The sequence below is a fragment of the Sinocyclocheilus anshuiensis genome, unplaced genomic scaffold (genome assembly GCF_001515605.1).
Source record: "Sinocyclocheilus anshuiensis isolate Anshui unplaced genomic scaffold, SAMN03320099.WGS_v1.1 scaffold416, whole genome shotgun sequence".
NCBI lineage: Eukaryota > Metazoa > Chordata > Actinopteri > Cypriniformes > Cyprinidae > Sinocyclocheilus > Sinocyclocheilus anshuiensis.
Genome location: NW_015554105.1, coordinates 957,066 through 974,075, shown reverse-complemented (window position 1 = coordinate 974,075; position 17,010 = coordinate 957,066). Strand labels below are relative to the sequence as shown.

At 43.0% G+C, this 17,010-nt stretch overlaps 1 protein-coding gene across 1 annotated transcript in view; it reads right to left on the bottom strand.

Annotated features, from left to right (window-relative positions):
- Positions 1-6,964, bottom strand: part of LOC107669693 (NACHT, LRR and PYD domains-containing protein 12-like) — a 39,954-nt gene extending 32,990 nt beyond the window's left edge. Inside the window, exons 1-2 of the mRNA XM_016462044.1 lie at positions 6,912-6,964; positions 255-459 (exon numbers count right to left, since the gene is read on the bottom strand). Coding sequence (XP_016317530.1) covers positions 255-459; positions 6,912-6,920 — 214 coding nt within the window. The 5' untranslated portion in view covers positions 6,921-6,964. The remainder of the gene's footprint in view (positions 1-254; positions 460-6,911) is intronic.
- Between the last annotated feature and the right edge of the window lie 10,046 nt (positions 6,965-17,010).

The window sequence follows — 17,010 nt, the reverse complement described above, 5'->3', positions numbered from 1 at the left end:
AATATATGTTCTTATTCACAAATATAAAACCAAAGGTAAAGTTACTGATAAACATGAAAAATCCTCACTGAAATTCTCATTTATGACAAATTATTTTAATGAATCTTTTTAAATTTCATGTTTTATTTATGCTTATATTACTGACATATCATTTGCATGCCTTTATCCAAATATTATTTTGATTTCTCAAGTGATCATTACATACAGACTGTGTTTTAATGTAATAAAATAGGCAAATGATTCATAGTTCTTACTGGTCTGTAATGTGTTTGCGAGGTCTGTCTGGTTCATCTCCCTCAGGATGTGCAGTGTTATTTTCAGAATCCCCTGTCTGATTCTGTCCTGACCTTTATCATCGTCCTGCTCTATCTCAGAGCATGCTGGGTAATGTGGACTCAGTATTCTCTTGAACCTCTTCAGCTCTTTTTTCATCAGAGAGATCATTTTGGGCTGAAGCTCCTGAAATAAGTGTGTAATCACAGTGAATATTCAAAAGAGAACCTCCATTCAGTAAAAGAGAGGCTGAACTGAAGGATCAATGAAAAACAAATCGGGCAGAGCTGTATAGTTTACTTACAAATTGTAGTTTGTTACTGATTACAGAATACATGATGAAATCTGTAGTTAGTAATGTAACGCCTCGGTTAAGTTATGTAACCCTCATTCCCTGAAGGAGGGAACGGAGACGTTACGTCAACACTGACATTAGGGGTCTCACTTGGGAGCCCCAATCACCTCTGAGCATTACAAGAAATGACCAATGACTATTGGTGAGTTGAATTTGCATACCAAGCCACTCCCCGTACATACAGGATTATAAGACACATCCATGTAGTAATAAAAATCACAAGACTGGCGTTGGATTCAGTTTATCATGGAGCATTAATGGGACAGTTCACCCAAAAATGAAAATTAGCCCATCATTTACACACCCTCAAGCCATCCTAGGTGTATATGACTTCCTTCTTTAAGATGAATCCAATCGGAGTTATATTAAAAATTGACTTTGATCTTCCAAGCTGTTTAATGGCAGTCAGCGGTGTTTAGTGTTGCAGTTCATCAGTCCAAAAGAAGTTAAAAAGCGCATCTATCCATAATAAAAAGTGCCTCACACGGCTCTGGGGGGTGAACAAAGGCCTCCTGTAGCGAATCGATGCGTTTTTGTAAGAAAAATATCCATATTCAAAACATAATAATCACTTTAATCTAGCTTGCGCCAACAGTTGTACACGGAAGCAGCTCCGGGAGGATGACGTAAGATGTCGCCGTTGCACATGCGCCAGTGAGTCTCGTGAAAACTAACGTTTGTTTACTGGAGCAAAAGAAGCAAAGTTTCTTTACTTTAGTAAAGGAAAACCAGTCTCCTCTTGGATTATATCGAAATCCTCCGACATTCTTCTTTACAAATCCTCATTTTGTACTTCTAATTCATGACCGTTGTTTTGTTTTGATCTCTCCCCTGTGCTTCCACGTTCGTCACTTCTGAGCGGCGCATGCACAACGCCGACGTTCTACGTCATCCGCCCAGAGCTGCTTCCGTGTACAACAGTGAGCGCAAGCTCGATTCAATTGTTATTACGTTTTAAATATGGTTATTTTTCTTACAAAATTGCATCGATTCACTACAGGAGGCCTTTGTTCACTCCCCGGAGCCGTGTGAGGTACTTTTTATTATGGATGGATGCGCTTTATTTCACTTGTTTTGGACTGATGAACTGCAACACCTGCTGACTGCCATTAAACAGCTTGGAAGATCAAAGACAATTTTTTTTATAAAACTCCGACTGGATTCGTCTGAAAGAAGAAAGTCATACACACCTAGGATGCCTTGAGGGTGAGTAATTCATGGGCTAATTTTCATTTTTGGGTGAAATGGAGCATTAAGGTTCATCACAAATTCAAAAGCCCTTACTCATCATTGTTTATTGTACTCTCGGGTTGGATGGCCAGCATTGTCATCCTGTAGACTTAAGCATTGGTACTTATTTATATATAAAATAATTGTAGGTTTACTTCCTTCGTATTTACAGCAGAATATCTTTCAAAAAGGTGTAAAGAATTATGGGCTTCGCTCACAAGACTATTATCTTTTAAGCATCCCTAAATTTCGTACTAATATGTGTCAACGGGCATTTAGTTATGCTGCTCCATTTGATTAGAATCAACTACAAGATAAGTTATGCTTAAAAGAGTTGATATCACTAAATGATTTTAAATGTATTTTAAAGGATCTATTTGTAGAGTCACCTGATTGTACATTTTTGAGTGATTTTTGTATGTTTCTGTGTATGTAAACGAATGTATTTTGTTTTATGTGTACATGATTGTGCTGCCTATCTTGGCCAGAACCCTCTTGTAAATGAGATTTTAAATCAAGAGTTTTTAATTTCCTGATTAAATAAAGGTAAAACAAACAAAATAAGACCCACAGTCTAAGGTCACTGTCCTGACCCCAGTTCAGGGGAACACAACAGGGACTGACAGCGGAACAGACCAGGGAAAGACACAGTTTTACCAAGGGAACATAAAAGAAAAAAAGAACATGCAGGATTACCGAAGGAAAATCTCATGTATGGGCACCTAGCCCATTACAAGTGGTGACAAAATGGCATACAACATAAGTACTGGACCCAGCAACAGACTCCTCCGCTGAGTCTGCATGCCATATGGTGCTGGAGAAACTTGACCAGGGTTCACCAGATGGGGAACTCACTGGAAGAAGATAAAGCACATGTGTCCTAGCCAGAGGAATGGCACCACAAGTGAAACACAGAGCCAGTCCTCCTGCAAATTACATGTTCATACCCAACACATCGGAGGAAACGGGTTCTACCCGGAGAATATAGAATCTTGCAAAGGTATTAGGTGTCACCCAGCCTGCAGCTATGCAGATGTCTGCTAGAGAGGTGCCGTGCGCTAATGCCCAGGAGGAGGCAACACTCAAGAGGGGAGTGAGCTCTCACCCCCAGGGGGCACAGCTCGCCTTGGGTCTGGTATGCCAAGGCGATGGCATCCACTAGCCAGTGGGCCAACCTCTTCCCTTCTGCTGACCTCCAAAGCAGACAAAGGGTGAACGGGACACAGCAACACAAGGGCTGGATCTGCCTCCTTCAAGGTTAGCGCTTGCAGGTTCACCACATAGTCCTGAAAGGCAGTAGTGGAAACTTTGGGCACATAACCAGGCCGGGGTCTCAGAGTAATGCCAGGAGAGAGTCAGCCGGCCCAAACTCAAGGCAGGTCCCCAACCCTCTTGATGGATGTGAGCGCGACCAGGAGCGCTGTCTTAAACGACAGGAACTTAAGCTCAACTGAGTCAAGTGGCTCAGAGGGGGTTCTCCGTAGTCCTGCAAGGACCACAGAGAAATCCCAAGAGTGTATGAAGTGTGATCTAGGGGGATTTAATCTCCTCGCATCTCTCAGGAACCTGATGATCAGGTCATGCTTCCCCCAAGGATCTTCCATCTACTGCATCATGATGTGCCACAATGGCGGCGACATACACTTTCAAAGTAGAGGGGGACAGCCTCCACTCCAACTTTTCATGCAGGAAGGAAAGCACAACGTTGACCGGGGATCTTTGGGGGTCCTCTCGACGAGAAGAACACCAGTCAATGAACACTTCAGCGCATAAGCCTGCCTAGTAGAGGGGGATCTAGCCTGAGTGATAGTGTCTATAATAGGGATGCACTGATACCACTTTTTCCAGTACTCGCCCGATACCGATACTTTTATTTTTGGTACTTGCCGATACAGAGTACCGATACCAATATTTTATTGCATTTGTACATTTTTAAAATATTGGGTACAGAAACCGAAAGAGTATGTATAATGTTATTTGGTTAACTTCATTTATAAAATAGATACAGTCAAACCAAAATGTATTCAGACACCTTCAACATTTCTCACATTATCACAGTTTATTCGCTATAGTTTAGAAAATGGTAATAAAATATAACAAGAACTCAGAGTTAAACTGTGTCAGAACAAATTCAGCTTGTTAATGTTAGATAACTTTGATAGAAAGGTATGTAGCCTAATGGATTACAATCAACCAAAAATTAGACAGCTGTTAGTATGACAGTATTTACACAACTATCAATACTTAGTCAGGCAACCCTTAGCCTTAATGACAGCCTGTAGTCTCCTGGGCATGCTGTCACCAGTTTTTGTTACTTTCACTGTTAATTTTTTGCTCTGTGGTACATCATCTTTAATTTAATAGCATTAGAGCTGCTCCATTGCAGCGGCTTAGTACTGTAATCACGCGCTTTGCTGTAATAATACCGGGAACCACTCGTTATACATCTCCTAACTGATATATTTTTAGAAATAGAAGTCGCATTTTTTTTCATCTGAAACGTGCTGCGATTTATATTCCAAAGCCACTCATATAATGCAGAAACACTCAAGCAAGCAAAACGCGCAACACGTGCACGTATGTGTACTGATGCAGAATAATACAGCCTAGCGCATTTCACACAGGCTGCTAGATTCACTTCCGCCAGAAAGTCGTGTATGCCTAAGGTTAAAAATAAATGATGTTTATAGTGAATGCCCCTATTAATGGTCTTATTTTTACGATTTAGTTTTAATCCAAATGATGCGTGTGCTAAGTGAGTGAACATCAAAGATCACACAACAGAATTGCGCGCGCTCTCGTTCTCTCTCTCTCTTTCTCTCCCTACCGTTAAGTAACTTGTGCATTGTTTTACTTACTTGTTTTTGACGTATCTGCCCGAACTACAAAATTTCCAGTGATGTCTGTGAGAAAGATATATTCACTCGACAAGCTCGTGCATCTGCGCCACCGCGCCCTCAATCCACTCAGCGTGCTTTGCTTATCAGCTCGCGCACATCAGCTATACAGGCGTTAATACTGAATGTTTAACATTATATTCATTGCATACATATACTTCGTAGACATCCTTAATCTCTAATAACTCCATTCTGCTGTCTGTTGTTCTGTTGTCGGTGTTTCATTGTCTGAATATGGCACTTATCACATGCTGTGTGGTATCGGCATTTGGTATCGGGGCATTTTAACGAGTACGAGTACGAGTACAGGAGCTCAGTATCGGTATCGGTGCATCCCTAGTCTATCACAGCCTGTGAAAGGTCAATGAGGTCTGCCACGTCTCATCCTTCCTCAGGGCGATTCTCCAGACAGGGGATGTCGCGAGGAGCATGAGATCGGAAAACCAGGTCCGGGTGGGCCAATATGGCGCAACGAGCAGGACCTGCTCCTTATCCTTCCTGATCTTGCACAGAGTCTGTGTGCAACAGCTGTGTGCCAGTGTGTTCGTGCTGAGGAGGGCCTCGGTCAAGGAGTAGAACAGCTGGCAGTGGGAGGATTCCTGGCAAAAATGAACAGGCCCACCTGGGCTTCCCTGAAACGACTCCAAATCAGCTGGACCACCTGGGGTTGGAGTTTCCATTCTCTCGGAAGAGTAAGCTGTCGTGAGAACAAGTCAGCTCCATGATTGAGCTCTCCTGGAACATGAACGGCATGCAGCGATTTGAGCCATGTTTGACTCCAAAGGAGGAGATGGCGGGCGAGTTGCAACATGCGATGAGAGAGTACCCTCGTGCCCATTGCATACAGCACCCCAGCCAATCTTGGAGGCATCTTTTGTGACAACAACGTGCCTTGACACTTGCTCCAGGGGCACACTTGCCTGTAGAAAAGCAAGGTCCGACCAGGGGCTGAAAAGGCGGCGACAAACTGGGGTAATGCCCACGCAGTGTGTGTCGCAGCGCCATGCCCATCTTGGGACTCGGCTGTTCAGAAAGTCTCATATATAGCAATCCGAGCGGCGTAACTGTGGCTGCGGATGCCAATTGCCCCAGGAGACTCTGAAATTATTTTAGAGGAACCACTGTTTTCCCCTTGAACGAATTCAAGTAGTTCAGCACCGACTGTATTGACTTTTACATTTTTTTTTTTACATTTCCCAATACATTTTTACCTACTGTTGAAATATGTATCTAAACTGCGCAGTGTGATATACAGACAAAACTGACGTTCTTGTACAGTATAGAAAGCAGTCTGTCAACAAAAAAGTAGAACAAATTTTGCATATATGAAATATGAAATGAAATATAATATAAAATATATAACAAAATTAACTTTGCATATAACACGAAATGAAATGAAATTTGCATATAAATATTTCTATGGTGAAAAAACATTAATTTCACCACAAATCATTTTGACCAGTGTGGGTCACACGATGACAAATATACTTTATATTTTGGTGGCATAGGCCAAGTCACAGACACAATAACTAGGTTTTGGTTGTTTTGGGTGATTTACTACATTTTGCAGACATGCAATAGTGTTCTGATGTTTCAGAAAACAGTTGTGACAATTGCACAAAGTTTGGAGAATGTCAAGACTGCTTCGAAAAACGTGCCAAAGCGATTGAGAAAAACTATAATAGTTAATGGCCAAACATATCTGCTTCTGTGCTTTTGGTATATTTATCACAATATTGTTGCAGATGAAATACAACATAGGTATCATTAAATAAATATTTTTCGCCAGGTTAAACATGAATTTATAATAACTCAAACCTCTTTCAGGGTATCTCAACTTAACAGTCAGCCTCATGCACATTCATCATGTTTGTAGTTCTTATTTGTGTTTGTAGTTCTGAACTGAATTCTCCTCCAAAGCGCAATGGGTTGTGGGAAATATCAGCTGTTAGAGTGTGCATGGATCCACAAAAAAATATTGTGAAAATAGTAACCATCCAGGGACTTCTGGCATACTCTTTTCAACATACTGTGTTTTGCAACAAAGTTATTCTAATCTCAAAACTATTTAGGATGGATAGTATGCACTTTGGGACAAAGAGACATAGAATTTTTTTTAAATATCCCACCCACAAAAACACAAAAACCACTCCTACCTTAAACATGGAGTCCAACTTCTTCTTTTCAAGGGAGTTTGATCCATCCTGTTTGTTACTGAGAACATTGGAAATTCTGGTAAATATTTATTCAAGCATTTAATACACAACACTACATTTATGAATGCATATGTATTTTTCTCAGTATAATAAACTGCAACAGTGTTTCCCAACCCTGCATCTTGAGAGCACATCAACAGTACACATTTTTCATGAACTCTTCCTAATTAAACACACCGGATTCAACTTATCAGCTTATAAGCAGAGACTCCGGATAGACCAGGGGGGTATTCCAGAAGGCAAGTTTAACTTACCGTCACATTAGGGCTGCACGATAAATCGCATGCGCTATTTAATGCGCATCTTATCAGTAAAGCCGGTTCTGTAATCAGCGGTAAATCTCCATCAGGTGCGTGCTTTCACATTGAGCAGCATTAACTACACAGAGCCGTTGTTCACTGACGAGCTGCGCAAAACCACGGTCATATTGGTGCGATTTTTTGCGCAGCTCGTCAGTGAACAACGGCTCTGTGTAGTTAATGCTGCTCAATGTGAAAGCACGCACCTGATGGAGATTTACCGCTGATTACAGAACCGGCTTTCTGACAAGATGCGCATTAAATATCGCATGCGATTTATCGTGCAGCCCTACGTCACATGTATCTTGAACTCTCAGTTCATTAACCCAATCCTCGTTTACTCTAGGTACATCAGTTCCAAAACACATGCGAGGATTTAAACTGATGAGCCAAAACATTATGACCAGTTACAGGTGAAGCAAATATTGCCGATCATCTCCTAACACGGCCACATATTAAGGTCTGGGTAGATTAGATGTTAAGCAAACAATCAGTTCTCATAAATCAGCGTGTTGGAAGCAGAAGAAATGCGTAGGAATAAAGATTTGCGATTTTGACAAATTGTTATGGCAAGGTGACTGGGTCACAATGTTTCTGAAACAGCAAGGCTTGTGGGTTGCTCCCGGTCAGCAGTGGTGAGAATTTACCAATAGTGGCCTAGAGGAGGGACAAGGGACAAACCAGAAACCAGTGTTGGGCGGTGTACATGTACTCCATTTACCTGGGGAAATAATGGCACCAGAGTTCATGTCTTTGGAGGGAATATGATGCTCCGGGCAAAGTTCTGCTGGGAAAGTCCATTCATTTAAATGTAAAATTTGACCTATACACTAGTTTACTACATGTATGTCACATAACCTGCTTTCTGGAATTCCTCTCAGAAGTAGATGGTTCAGATAAAAGAGACATCCAAAATGTGTACTTTTGGTATGCCTCCAGGAACTGGATTGGAAAACACTGAACTACAGTGAGATAATTTCAGATAATCTCTGTTTGATCCATTTAAATTAGTTCCTCACAAATATACACTACATTAATATGAAGCAAGTTTTGTATGAAGTACTTCTTTAAAGGATTAGTTCACTTCCAAAATAAAAATGTCCTGATAATTTACTCACCCCTATGTCATCCAAGATGTTTATTTCTTTCTTTCTTCAGTCGCAAATAAATTAAGGTTTTTGAGGAAAACATTCCAGGATTTCTTTGCGAATGAAGAAAGAAAGACATAAGCATCTTGGATGACATAGGGGTGAGTAAATTATCAGGATTTTTTTATTCTGGAAGTGAACTAATCTTTTAATATTGCTTTCTTTATCCACATTTTTTATATAATTAACGGTGGAAAAATACTATTCTAAACCATGATACTATACTCACCTGATATCAACTGAAGATTCCCTGAAGTTAACTGGTGTATCTTTTGATTCATAACTCTTTATGGACACACAGCTGGGCTCAGGAGATTCACCCTGAATTAGACTAAAACACAGCAACAATTAGACACAGTGGGGTCACATTTCTTTTTACAAAGTTAAAAATGAAACCATCCACATGGTTAAGTGTGTCCCAACACATATTGAGGCATACAGTTAAAGAAAATATAAGGCTGGCAAAAACCCACCACCACCTCCTTGCAGTGCAAGATGGTAACAAGGAACCTTTGGGAAACTTGGTGAACAGTGGGGGCCACCAGCGACAGACAGTGCGACACATCAGGAGTGAATCTCTTTTGTTGCGTCTTATGTGCAATGTTGTCATCAAATTTGTTTCATCAAGCTAGGGCATCCCCTTGAGGTGACGCGTGACACAGAATGCAAGGGCTACCTGCTCAAGGACGGGGCAGGCCAAAGAAGCAAGTCCAGCATTTTCAATTGGCTACCATCAACATCGGGATGCGTAATGGCCAAAGCCGCAAGCTTGGCCATTGGACCCTCCTGTAGGCGAACAATGTAGCACAAGCGAACAAGACCCACACGCCACTCCAAAATCTAATGCGAGCGTGAAGGTCATGTCACAGGCTCAAGGACAATGGAATAACGCTCAACACCAAAAAGATCAAATACTTGGAGTGTGGCCCCTAGACTGACAGCACCATCAGCATCAACAGCCAGGATTTGAAGAAAAGCACCCAATTCAAATATATGGGATTCTTGGTCACATTGAACGGTGATACCATCCCAGATACCAGGGCAAGAATCATTGAGGCGTGGCTGAAGTGGAGACACTTGGACACCCTGTCGCACTTGGGTCCTTTGCGACAAGAAAATGCCAGAATACATCAAAGCGAAGATCTACAAGACTGTTGTGCACCTAGTCACCCTATACGGTGCAATGACCAAGAAGCATGAACAGGCCCTGCATGTCTTGGAGTAGAAGTTGCTCCAGTGATTGCTTGGACTGACCTGCATTGACCATGCAATGCATGAAGACTTGGAGTTGCACCAATCACAGAAAAAATGAGGAAGACCAAAGAAGCGTTAGATGAATAGCATCAGCTATGGCATGCACGCCAATGACGTCCACTACTGAGCCAAATGGAGATGACACAGCAAAGCGGCGGACCCCGTATGAACGGGAATGTGCCAGGAGAGACAGGTAAAGAAAATAATGCAACAAATGATCCAAAAATAAAATTTCACCCAAAACATAGATTTAAGCCTAAATTTATGTATTTGAGTTGCATAAACATTTTTAACATAAACTAATCAACTTAATGTGATACATATTTTTCATTCATACAAAAAAGAAACCAGTAAGATTTCTGTCCATATGTCCAAATGTCCATAAGCCTGCACAGTGTCAACAGCTAATGCGGTAACAACTTGTACAAGGCATATATAAAAATGCACATAAGCCTGCACAGTGTCAACAGCAACATGGTAACAACTGCGCTAATGACAAGCCTAGCAAAAAGAAGTTAGAGACTCACCGAAAGCATCTGGGATACCAAGGACGGCACATCCAGCTTGTAAAACCTGATGAAAGTGTTCTGAGAAGACCAGCCAGCTGCAAAGCATATATCCCGAATAGATGTGCCTTTAGACCAGGCCCATGATGAAGCAATAGCCTGTGTTCTAAGGGCTCTGACGTTGAGAGGGCATTCCTGTCCCTGGCTCGCATACACCGACACAATAGCGTCCACTATCCAGTGAGAAAGCCTCTGCTTAGATACTGCTCGTCCCCTAGCACAGCCACTGTGACGAGTGGGGCAGAGCCGAGAGCCGTGGGAACGGAGCGAGGCCGGTGGAGTATATGGTAATGAGCGACACCTGCGCCACACACCGATTTCAAGTCCCATGGAGGAGCTCCGGAAGGATAAAAGGAAGAAGTAACGACAGTGAAGGACGAGAGAGGACCAGGCCTGGATTTTATGTTGTTTTGTATCTGTTTGTGCGCGGCAGTCTTCTGTGAGGGGCTGTTGCGCTATTTTCAGTTTTGTGTTTATTTTATTATTAAAGTTATGTTTAAATGTTTGACGGTTACCGCCTCCTTCTTCCCGACCTGCGAACTGTGTTACAGCCACCATAGCACACAAAAAGCTGGTCAGACTGACGAAAGGCGTCCGAGTGGTCGATATAGATCCTTAAGGCCCTATCAGGACAAATGACGCTCTGAGCCTTGGCGTCACGTGAGGCCGACGGCTCAGCAGATAAAGCAGGCAAAGAAATTACCTGCACCTTAAAGTGGGTAGAAAGAGATTTTGGCACGTAGCCTGCTTTGGGCCGGAGAGTAACACTGCAGTCCCCGGGTCCAAAACGAATACAATACTCATCCACTGAGAGCGCGTGCAAATCTCCTATGCACTTAGCCGAGGCAAGGGCAATAAGCAGAGCAGTCTTGAGGGAGAGGTCCCCATAGCAACAGAATCCAGGGGCTCAAATGGGGGTAGAGAGAGAGCTTTCAGAACCAGCGCCAAGTCCCACGGCGGCACCGACGGTGGGTGTGGGGGATGTAATCTCCTCGCCCCCCTAAGAAATCTGACCACCAGCGCATGCTTCCCAATCGATTGCCCATCAACCGGGGAGCGAAACGAAGCAATAGCAGCCACATAAACCTTCAGCATTGATGGCAGGCTCACGTTATTGAGCTTGTGCTGCAGAAAACGTAGAACATCCGACACGGGGCAGCTCGCAGGGTCGATATCTTCATGACAGCACCATTTCACAAACACTCCCCATTTAAGTTCGTAGAAACACCTAGTAGAGGGTGCACGACATTCCGTGATCGTGTCAATCACACGAGGAGGCAGGGCGTTCAGCTCCTCTAGGATCCCTGAAGCAGCCACACGTGCAGGCTCCACAGCTCCGGGCTGGGGTGCCATATCGAGCCGTCCGCTTGAGACAATAGGACCTTTCTGAGGGGAATCCGCCAAGGGGGAGCCACCAGCATCTCCCTGAGGTCCGGAAACCAAGGTTGATTCGGCCAGTTCGGGGCAATGAGGATCACGGACGCTTTCTCTTCCCTGATTTTGCATAATACAAAATTTTCACCGGGGAAATGCATAAAGTCTGGCTCTCGGCCAGCACGATGTCAGAGCGTCCCCCATCAGCGGGGAGTGGGACAGTGAAAAGAAAATTGGACATTGTGCGTTCTTGCTCGTCGCAAACAGATCCACCTCCCCCTTCCCGATGTGATCCCAAATCATCCGGACCGAGCTTGGATGCAGCCTCCACTCTCCGTGAGGAATTCCATTCCTCGAGAGCATGTCCGCTCCGCGGTTCAGTAGATCGGGGATATGCGCCGCTCTGATGGAGAGGAAATGACAATCCGCCCATAATAGAAGACTCGCAGCCTGCTTGAAAAGGGCTCTGGAGCACACTCCGCCCTGGCGATTTATATACGAAACCACAGACATGTTGTCAGTGTGAATTAGCACATGCTGCTGCTCCAGCTGCGGCAGAAAGGCCATTAGAGCTAAGGATACCGCCTTCAGTTCCAAGCGGTTTATATGCCACCTGCTCTGAGACTCTGACCACAGGCCTGAAGTTGGAACGCCCTGGCACACTGCTCCCCAGCCTGTGGTTGACGCATCCGTTGTTACCACAGTATGCGCTGTCACCAGCCCTAGGGGAAACCCCTTACTGAATATTTCTGGGTCGCGCCACAGTCTCAGAGCGCTGACGCAGCTGTGAGTGACCTTGATGCGCATACGCCCCACGGTCCAAGCTCTCCATGGGACTCGATCTTTCAGCCACAACTGTAGCGGCCTCATGTGCAGAAGACCCAGGTGACAAACTGACGACGCTGACGCCATAAGTCCCAGGAGCCTCTGGAATTCCCTCAGAGGAACAGACCTGCCCGGTCTGAACTGGTGCAGAGCTGCAGAGATGGTCTCTATGCGCTCTCGAGAGAGGTGAGCTCGCATCTCCATCGAGTCGAAACACATGCCCAGATATGTAATAGATTGACTCGGGGTGAGCACACTCTTCTGTACATTCACACACAGTCCCAGGGACTCCAGATGGCGAAGCAGCATGTCCATATGACTGATAAGCACATCTCTTGAATGGGCCAAAATAAGCCAGTCGTCCAGATAATTTAGAATGCGCATACCACTCGCTCTGACGGAGGAAAGCGCTGCATCTATGCACTTTGAAAACGTGTACGGTGCCAAGGCCAGACCAAATGGAAGAACTGAATACTGGTATGCTTTGTCCTCGAATGAGAATCTCAGGAATCGCCTGTAGCGCATCGTAATCCGAATATGGAAGTAAGCATCCTTCAGATCCACGGATGCAAACCAGTCCCCGGGACGAATTTGTGCCAGGATCTGCTTCAGGGTCGTCATTTTGAACACGCGCTTTTGAAGCGCTCGGTTGATGGGTCTCAGGTCCAGTATCAGACGGAGTCCCCCATCTCTCTTGGGCACCACAAAATAGCGGCTGTAAAACCCGCTTTGCAGCTTGCTCGGAGGGACCCTTACTATCGTTCCTTTTGCGAGCAGACTGACAACTTCCTCTCTCAGAACCGGGGCATTTTGAGGCAACGTCATGGACCAAACCACACCGTTGCAGCAGGGTGGTCTGTGTCTGAACTGGAGAGAATACCCGTGTTGTATTACGTGCAACAGCCAACGCGAAATGCCTCGAATAGCTCCGGCAGTGGGCCTCGTCCCCGTCAAGCCACAAGCTAGGTCCCTCCTAGCTCGTAGAATACAGACCGGCAGGTCCACGCAGTAAGTGCACTCCAGGTCAGCAAAGACCGCCTCAGCGTTGGCCAGGCCCAGGCTGGCGACGCAGTGTTGCAGACTGACAACTTCCTCTCTCAGAACCGGGGCATTTTGAGGCAACGTCATGGACCAAACCACACCGTTGCAGCAGGGTGGTCTGTGTCTGAACTGGAGAGAATACCCGTGTTGTATTACGTGCAACAGCCAACGCGAAATGCCTCGAATAGCTCTCCACGCATCCAGAAACTGACCAGAAGCGGCTGTATGCGTAGACTGGCACCTTGCCACAGCTACACCTGCTGAAGTGTACGCCTTATCAGCTAGGTGAGCAGTTAGTCTGCAGGGCTTGGACGGCAGACTGAGATCCGCTAAGGGCACAAGTGCGAGTGGGCGGAAGGCGTCATTGGCCAGGCCCAGGCTGGCGACGCAGTGTTGCAGGTATTCGGCGGGCTTATGGGGCCCGCGCAAATCCCACAGTAAGTACTTTCCATTTCTTCTTCAGGAAATTCACATGAATAGATCAGTGAAGTGAAGGAGAAGATTCTGATGCAGTTGCTGCTCTCATTGCATTTATACTGCCCGCCAAACCTGTCAGTATTTGCATAGACGAGCGTCAATTGGTCAGTTTATTGAACTGGCGTTATCCTATAAGACTTCAGGATTTTGGAGAAGGGGAGGAGTTCCCACATGCGATTCTCGCAATGTAGAGTGAGGGAACTCTCTATAGGGAACTTACATGCAATTCAAATACACAAATCCTAAATTTAGGCCTAAATATTTTTTGAGTTTTTTTAAATCAAAAGCAAAAGGTCATTATTCAAAAACAATAAATAAAAAATGAATAATTTTTTTTTTTACTTGAAAGAAAAAGCACTCTCTCTTTACTTTGCTTCAGATGTAGAAAGATTTGGGTAAAAGATTTGGTTTGGTATCCAATGTTGAAGGTTTAGTCACAGAAAAACTGATCCACGGTAGGGCCTCACGATTACAGAATTATACAAATCAAAGTGTCCAAGATAAAAAAAATAATAAATCTTTTACAAATCTTGCTTAAAGCACGTGTTAGGTTCTTAACAATATATATATATATATATATTTAACAAAAAAAAACACTTCTCCGAACTATAAGAAGGTATTCACCTGACATCAGCAGGAGAGTCCTTTAAGTTAACCGGTGTATCCTTTGATTCAGCATTCTTCATGGACAAACAACTGGGCTCAGGAGATTCACCCTGAATTAGACTAAACGACAGCAACAATCAGACACAGTGGGGTCACAGTTCTTTATAAAAAAAAAAAATTAAGCCACCTACATGGTGAGAGGGTTAAGGGTTTCCCAGAATATATATAGGCACAGTTAAAGAAAACAATGCAAACAATTATCCAAAAATAAGTTTCACCCCAAACATGATCTCATCTTACGATATCTAATTACAGCTGATACGTTTAACTAACCGTGAACAGCGGAATGCTGCAATCAACACTTGAATCTATTCCTACTGCTGTGGCTGAGCATTATAACTAACCACACACATGTCCTTTGAGTAAAGCAACAGCAATGGTGATTCAGGTGAATCAAAATTAATAAGATTTAAGGAATCTGATCCACAAATGCTTGATTTTTAATTAATTTCTGTATATAGTGGCAGTGGATGAAGGAAAACCTAATGTCTAATAAATAATGAACATTTAAGCTGTAATAACAGAACACAAGTTCTGTACAAGGGCTTCTGATTTGGTTTGGCCCTGAAGATGATGTTTCAGGTCTTGAGTATCTAAATGATCTAAATGAAAAGTTTGTAGCAGCACATCTAATCTGCTAAGTTATAATGCAATAATAATAGAGACAAAAAAAAATCAAATTATTTAGTTCAGTGCTTTGGACTGAATTATTAGATTTATTTGGTAAACAGAACTAAATGATTATACAGCATGAATTTTACCCTATTGCATGGACAATGGATTTTAGCTGAAAGCCTTTTTAAGTTCAAATCTCAGGAATGCTCATACACTTAAAAATACTGAGTGACCAATATCATTATTGTAAAAAAATGCTTGAAATTATCTCACCTCTTGACAGCGGGTGTGTTGTGCTCCCCAAAGAGACTTTTTTTGGCAGCCATACTGTAGCACTGTTTAAAAGGTACAATCAGACAGTGAATCACCGTGATAATCACCAAACAGTGTGCTGTTATTGTAGTACTACAATGACAGTGGCACATTGAAGTATTTGGTTGATGCATAAATAGTTGAAGATGAACCTCAAAAGATGAACAACTATTTTTATTCTACAAATACAAAATATAACTCTCATTCTGTACTCACTGTGTGTTTCTCACTTGTCACTACTTGAAAATCCTCCCAACAGCATTTGGAAGCCGCTTATCCTTACACATTGCCTGGAAGAGGTTTGTTCTAGTTCAGTCAGATGGAATCTCACCTTTCCAGTTTTACATCCAGTTCCAGTAACTGTCATCTATCCACGGGGTGGATACTGTAGAAAATTATTAACAGGGTAACAAAGGGGTGGCATTATGAAAAAAACAATAACACTACAAAAAATTAAATGAAGGAATAAGTTATCAATTTATTTTTTTAAACAACATACGGAACATTTTTGTACATTTTCTTAATTATTCTTAATAATTAACATACTGTAAGTCAGGGGTGTCCAATCTTGTTCTGGAGATCTACTTTCCTGCAAAGTTTTCTCCAACCCAGATCAAACACACCTGAACCAACTAATTAAGATCTTCACAAGAACTTGATGATTACAGACAGGTGGATTGGAGCAGGGCTGGAACTGAACTCTGCAGGTAGGTAGAACTAAATGGGAAGTGCATACTAATGTTAGGAGAATATTCTGTTGATTTTCAGAAGAACACACTAAATGGACCGCCGCTAAGGGGCGCCAATGGTCTTGTTTAATCATTCTGATGGGACGTTGTGCATCTGACCTGCTGTGGGAACCACTTTCACAAAACTTGAGTATGAGTTTGAAAATGGCTTGTGAGTGATTGTACTGTACAGTATATAGCGGTTGAGTGTCCTTTAGTATTGTTGACCTGAGAAAGAGCATATCCGATACCTGTATATCCCTAGTGTTTGATGCACAATTCAAGTACATTAAAGTTATTAAAATCAATCCAATGTATACAGAGTTGTGCAGACAGTAAAAATAATGTGTGTGTGTGTACATGTTTTTCTATCCCGGTGGGGACTTAAACCTGAATACACACCAACTCATGGGGACCTGTGTCACCGTGGGGACCTAATTGAGGTCCTCATGGGGAAACAAGCTTATAAATCATACAGAATGAGTTTTATTTTGAGAATGTAAAAATGCAGAAGGTTTTCTGTGAGGGGTAGATTTAGGTTTAGGTTTGGTGTAGGGCAATAGAATATATGTTTTTTTACAGTATAAAACCATTACGCCTATAGAGATTGTGTGTGTATACATGTAGTCTATAAGATACAATTTTTGATTAGTAAGATTTTTAATGTTTTTTAAAGAATTCTCTTCTGTTCACCAAGCCTGCATTTATTTGATCCAAAATACAGCAAAAACAGT